This window comes from Otolemur garnettii, unplaced genomic scaffold (assembly GCF_000181295.1).
Source record: "Otolemur garnettii isolate 467f Iridium unplaced genomic scaffold, OtoGar3 scaffold00039, whole genome shotgun sequence".
Lineage (NCBI taxonomy): Eukaryota > Metazoa > Chordata > Mammalia > Primates > Galagidae > Otolemur > Otolemur garnettii.
In genome coordinates, this window is record NW_003852434.1 from 3,441,028 (window position 1) to 3,447,428 (window position 6,401).

Sequence of the window (6,401 nt, forward strand, 5' to 3'; positions counted from 1 at the left end):
CGCAGTAGCTGGGACTACAGGTACTCGTCATGATGCCTGGCTAGTTTTTTTCTTCTATTTTTTTTTTTTTTTTTGGAGACAGAGTCTCAAGCTGTTGCCCTGGCTAGAGTGCCATGGTGTCACAGCTCATAGCTACCTCCAACTCTTGGGCTCAAGCAATTCTCTTGCTCAGCCTCCTGAGTAGCTGGGACTACAGGTGCCCCCACCACAATGCCCAGCTATTTTTTTGTTGTAGTTGTTGTTGTTTAGCAGGCCCTGGGCCGGGTTTGAACCCGCCAGGCTTGGTGTATGTGATTGGCGTCCTACCCACTGAGCTGTGGACACCGCCCTTTTTCTTCTCTTTTTGGTAGAGATGGGGTCTGCCTTTTGCAGGGCTGGTCTACAACTCCTGAGCTCAAGGGATCCTCCTGCCTCAGCCTCTCAGAGCACAAGGATTACAGGCCCGAGCCTCTGTACCTGGCCACTTACTGGATTTAGGCACACATTCTAACAGGAGTAGAAAGAAGAAAAACTGAGACTCATTCCGACTCTCTCTTGAAATGGTTCTTGGTCCTTCTTGGCTTTTCCTTAACTGGTCTCCTTTTGCTTTAATATTTCCAACAGAAATGCTTGCTGAGGCTACAAGGCGCGGTTTTGGCTTTGTGCCTGTTTTTTTTTTTTTTTTACCCCAGAGTTAGCCTTTCTCTCTGCATAACATTGCATCCTGCTTCTTTGAAATCCCTACTGAATTTGGAGAAATTATGTCTTGGCAAATCCAACCCAGTTTCCTGGAACACAATGTGATACTGACGACATAGCCCGGACACTCCTCTTGACAATGTGTTTGTGTGTCTCGTTTCACGTAAATATTCAGTGGTGAGTAAGAACAGAAGTAGAAAGCCTGACTTACCACGGTTTGTTGTGTTTTGTGTGCAGGATGATTACTTTTATGATGCTGCTTGTGAATAAATCGATCAGATTTAGGTGAATCACCTGGCTGGCCAATAGCTGTTGGAATGTTTCTTCACATGTGACTTTGTTGCATTATTACAAAATGTGGCCGGATAGACCTGCCCAGCCGTCCCAGCTGATGTTCATTTGTAGCGCTGCCTTAAGGAGATGAGGAGATGAGAGCCAATTGTTCCAGCAGCTCAGCTTGCTCTGCCAACAGCTCGGAGGAGGAGCTGCCCGCGTTGCTGTGGGCACAGGGGAGCCTTGAACTTGTTTTCACGGTGCTGTCAGCTGTGATGGTGGGGCTGCTCATGTTCTCTTTGGGATGCTCCGTGGAGATCCAGAAGCTGTGGTCGCACATCAGGAGACCTTGGGGCATCGCCGTGGGACTGCTCTGCCAGTTTGGGCTCATGCCTTTTATAGCTTATCTCTTGGCCACCAGCTTTGCTTTGAAGCCAGTGCAAGCCGTTGCTGTTCTCATCATGGGATGTTGCCCAGGGGGAACCATCTCCAACATTTTCACCTACTGGGTTGGTGGAGATATGGATCTCAGGTAAGGTAAGCTGGGAAGCTCCTCTTCCCTGATGCTGCCTGGGAGGAACAACTGATACTCTAGGTTTAAAAACTCTTCCAATCTTTTGGTGGAGATTCTAGTCGGAAACATTACAAACACAACCAGAGACGTGTTTAGCCACAGAAGGATTTTCCATCCTGAGCCCAAAATTTACTTTGCTGTGCTCATCTTTTGCTTTGTTAGCAAACTGTCCTGAGTGGTGGGATTTGTCCCTACGTAATAGCAGGGGCAGGTCTCCACCTCACCAATGGTCCTTGCTAAGCACAAGCCTGTTTTCCCCCACACGGGGTCTTTAACAGCAGCCTTGCAGGACGTCAGTGGTAGTGGCTTGGAAGCAGTCATCATGCCGGTGGCATAACAGGACAAGGGCCTCATTAACTCTAATCAGGATGTGCTGTCAGAATACCCACTTTATGAAATAAGTATTTGGGGGCTGCGTAAAGGAGCTTTAGGCGTGTCTGCTGGCGGTGCCAGTGCTGGTCTGTCAGTTTGACTTGGGAGCAACACGAAGGCTCCCGTGACTGTGATCCTTCTTTCCTGTTGCTTTGTGGGTGCTCCGTGTTCATCACTGACTCTCATTCCCGCTGACCTTCCTCCCCATTACGGTGCAGATAAGTGCCCTGGGAGACGTTAAGCTTTATCATTCATCTACATTTTAATGAGGACAAATTAATCACATACATTTTGGAGCACATGTTTTGATGGGAGGAAAAAGAGCATTTGAGGAAAGACTAGAGGGACCAGCATTGGAGAAGAGAAAGAGCTAAGAACAGTGGTCTGTTAAGGTTCTCTGCTTACTTAGGAACATTCTGTTTGCCTCCTGCCCAGGGGAAGAGCTGCGTATTCACTTAGATCTTCATTTTGTGTGGGTGCCATTTAGTTGAGCTTTACTATATGATGAATGAATGAATCAGAGGTAATGAGGGACCTGGGAGTTGACATCAGTGAGAGTCAGCTGCAGGGATGGTTTCTAGTTCCCCGAATGTGCTGGATGTTTAGCATTTGGAATGTATGTCACCTGTACATTTTAATGGGCTCCTACCGTGTAGACTAAGAATTAACCTTCACGAGGCAATGCCTTTTAGTTACCCACTCTGTGAGATTTGGAAAAAATATAACTTGATGACTTAAATATCTTACCACCAATGCTGATGCATTTGAATGCATCACTAATTCAAGTTCAATAACGTTGATTATTAATGTACTTGGAAACAATAAATCTTCTTTGCATGAAGTTCATATACCAGTAAACAATTTCAGAAGCTGAAAGTTTTTAGAAGGAAAAAAGAAACTGATAGTTAATAAATACCCTGGTAGGCATGGGAAGATGCTCTCATGCATGTTTTCTTCTTTGCTCTCGTAATAACCTTGTATGTGACCTTTTATTTTTCTGCATTTTATAGCTGAGAAAATTGTCATTCAGATTTGTTAAGTACTGCTACAAATGAATATGGCAGGATGCAGATTTGAATTCACATCTGTTTTACATCAATCTGTATATCAGGCACTTTTCCCCCATGGTATTTAGCAGCAAGCTAAATAAGTTGATACTTAGCAACTAGATCTTCTGTTTTGAGTAGAAGCATAAATATTTTTTTGGTTTGTTCTTCACGTCTCATTCTGTCACCCTCAGTAGAGTGTTGTGGCATCATAGAGCACAGCAACCTCAAACTGCTGGGCTTAAGTGATCCTCTTGCCTCAGGCTCCCAAGTAGCTGCGACTACAGGTGCCCACCACAATGCCTGGCTATTTTTTTCCCTTCTATTTTTAGAAGAGAGAGGGTCTCGCTCTAGCTCAGGCTGATCTCGAACTTGTGAGCTCAGACAATGCACCTGCCTCGGACACCCACAACCCTAAAATTATAGGTATGAACCACCATGCCTGGCGGGAGCATAAATCTTTGAACAGTGCTCTCAAACCCTTCTGTTCTGGGAAAAAGGACATTAATTACCTTCATCTCTTATTAGTCAATATTGTAATAAACATAGCAATGAATAAGAAGTAAATGAAAGATAAAGCTGATTTTACTTCCCTTTGCCAACGACTCTAATCAGCTTTTTTTTTTTTTTTTTTTTTTTTTTTTTTTTGAGACAGAGCCTCAAGCTGTCCCCCTGGGTAGAGTGCCGTGGCATTACAGCTCACAGCAACCTCCAACTCCTGGGCTCAAGCGAGTCTCCTGCCTCCGCCTCCCAAGTAGCTGGGACCACAGGCGCCCGCCACAACGCCCGGCTATTTTTTTTTTGGTTGCAGCCGTCATTGTTGTTTGGCGGGTCCGGGCTGGGGATTCGAACCCGCCACCTTAGGTGTACGTGGCTGGCGCCTTAGCCGGTTGAGCTATAGGTGCCGAGCCTCTAATCAGCTTTTAAGTTTGGTCTAACCTATCTAAGCCTCATTTCCTCATTGGTAAAATGCAGTTAAATTTGACTGTTGCTCACAAGACTATATGTTTAGGAGAAAAAAATATATACACACCTACAGTATGCAAAGTATAGTAGGCATGCAATAAATATTTCCTTTCTAAATTTTAATTTTGAGTCTCACAAACAACATAAAAATCAAGCAAAACATAAACGGTAGAAAATGAAGTTTTAAAGTGGGGACTGAATAATAGATTTTTAAAAGCCTATAGAAACAAAAGTAACAAAATCTTAGTTCTCAGTAAATTTTCAAAGAGGAGAACATTCCATATTATTGTATAAAGCATTAACTAAGTTCATTATGTTTCTTCACAATTGATTACCAATAAAATAACTTTTTTTGAAGTGCAGTGGTATAATCCTAGGTGACTGAAACCTCAAACTCCTGGGTTCAAGCAATCCTCCTGCCTCAGCCTCCCAAGTAGCTGGGACTACAGGTGCATGCTGGGCTAATTTTCCTACCTTTTGTAGGACCTGTCTTGCTCTTGATCATGCTGGCCTCAAACTTCTGCCCTCAATTGATCCTCCTACCCTGGCTTCCCAAAGTGCTGGGATTATAAGTGTGAGCCACCACATCTGGCCCAAAACTCAGTGGATAGTCATTGCTTGTAATTCTGTTTTTGATTCTGGGTGAAATCAGTGAGCATTTAATGCAACATCTTTAATTTACGAATGAGGAAACTGAGGTATGGTTCTCTGAGGACGACCCCAAACCTGCTTCCGACGCCTTCCCTGTATACTTACCCGACACGGGCCCTTCAGAACCAGGTTTTACCAGGTTCTGCATTTCTGAGTGTCAGATGCCAGGACTGATTCTTTCCCCTGTCACCTGGGCATGTCAGCTCAGTGTGTCCCCTTTCCCTGTGACTGCTGTCAGGCTCAGTCGATCCCTCAACCCACTGCTGAGCCCTGTGGCCCACCCTCTTGCTGTGCCGCTCATGGCTTTGCCTCCTGTCGGCTGTCTCCAGGGCCACTTCCTCACCTCAGGCCTTCAAATCTCTTTCTGCGTCCAGTGCTATTTCTTCATAACTGTTCTCTGCACCTTCTGTCGCTCCATTATTTTCTAGTTTCTCAGACATATTTAATAGGGACTTAAGAACAGAAGCCATGTCTCAAGTGGTCTCAAGATGGTGGATCTTTGCACCTACCCCCCAAAAGTATCCTTTATCTAAGCAAACTTTCAGAGTACAGACATGTGCAGCTGGTCATCTCTCAGTACTGTCTTGCTGATCCTTGTGACCACAGGGAGGTTAGATAATCATCTTTATGAGGGGTTATCCAGGGACAGGCATTGTTTAAGGACCTTGCTGCAGATCCCCTGGGTATGCAGGAGTCACACACTGGCCTGAAAGTTTCCCTTCAGGGTGGCTCTTGTCATGCAGTAGGCTGCTTCCTACAACTACTTTCAATTTATGGTAATTAGACCTGACACTGGATGTTGTTATTTATGGCGTTAAAAAGTATACATATTCACATAGCCTCTGTTTGTTTGATAACTGGATATGTTAATTGAAATATAATTGGTTTTATTTGTAATTATGAATTTGGGAAGAGATATATAGGCTTTACCTGATTGCTAGTATGCTTTTTTTTTTTTTTTTTGCAGTTTTTGGTCAGGGTTGGGTTTGAACCTGCCACCTCTGGCATATGGGGCTGGCACCCTACTCCTTTGAGCCACAGGCCCCGCCCATAGTATGTTTTTTTATTTTTTAAATTTCAGAGTAATATGGGGATGCATATGATTCAGTTACATAGTTTGCCTTTGTAGGACTAAAGTCCAAGTTGCAGGAACGTCCTTTCCCTGGGAAGAATGCAGTATGCCGTGCGGTGCACCTGTCAGGTGGGAACTTACCCACCCCCTCCGCCCTCCCTTCTACTGGAATTTCATTGAGTTTTTCTCTCATGTGAGCGTGGAGCTGTTAATCTCCTAGTTCCAATTTACTACTGAGTGCATTTGGTGTTTGTTTTTCCATTCTTGTGATACTTTGCTTAGGAGAATGGTCTCCACTTCCAACTAGGGTCCTCAAACTTTTTAAACAGGGGGCCAGTTCACGGTCTCTCAGACCATTGGAGGGCCGGACTGCGGGCCCCAGGATGAGCCGGCTGCTAAGCAGGACAGGCAGTGGTGGCAACACCACCCGGCAGGCCAGATAAATGTCCTAGGCAGACTGCATGTGGCCCATGGGCGTAGTTTGAGGACGCCTGACTGGGTTGTTATAAAAGATACAAAATTTCTATCTTTTTATGGCTGAATAATATTCCACGGTGCATATATATCACAATTTATTAATGCATTCATGTATTGAGGGGCACTTTGGTTGTTCCTACATCTTTGTGATTGAGAATTGTGCTGCTATCAACATTTGAATGCAAATGTTTTTATTTAGGTAAAATGTCTTTTTTCTGTTGGATAAATATCTAGTGAGATTGCAGGATCAAATGATAAGTCTACTTATAATTTTTTTTTTTTTTTTTTTTTT

General features: G+C 44.2%; 1 protein-coding gene across 1 annotated transcript in view; it reads left to right on the plus strand.

Moving 5' to 3' along the window:
- The first annotated feature begins 1,106 nt into the window (after window positions 1–1,106).
- SLC10A6 (solute carrier family 10 member 6) overlaps window positions 1,107–6,401 on the plus strand; it is a 30,116-nt gene continuing 24,821 nt past the window's right edge. The window contains exon 1 of the mRNA XM_003790027.2: window positions 1,107–1,483. Within this exon, the coding sequence (XP_003790075.1) occupies window positions 1,107–1,483 (377 nt within the window). The remainder of the gene's footprint in view (window positions 1,484–6,401) is intronic.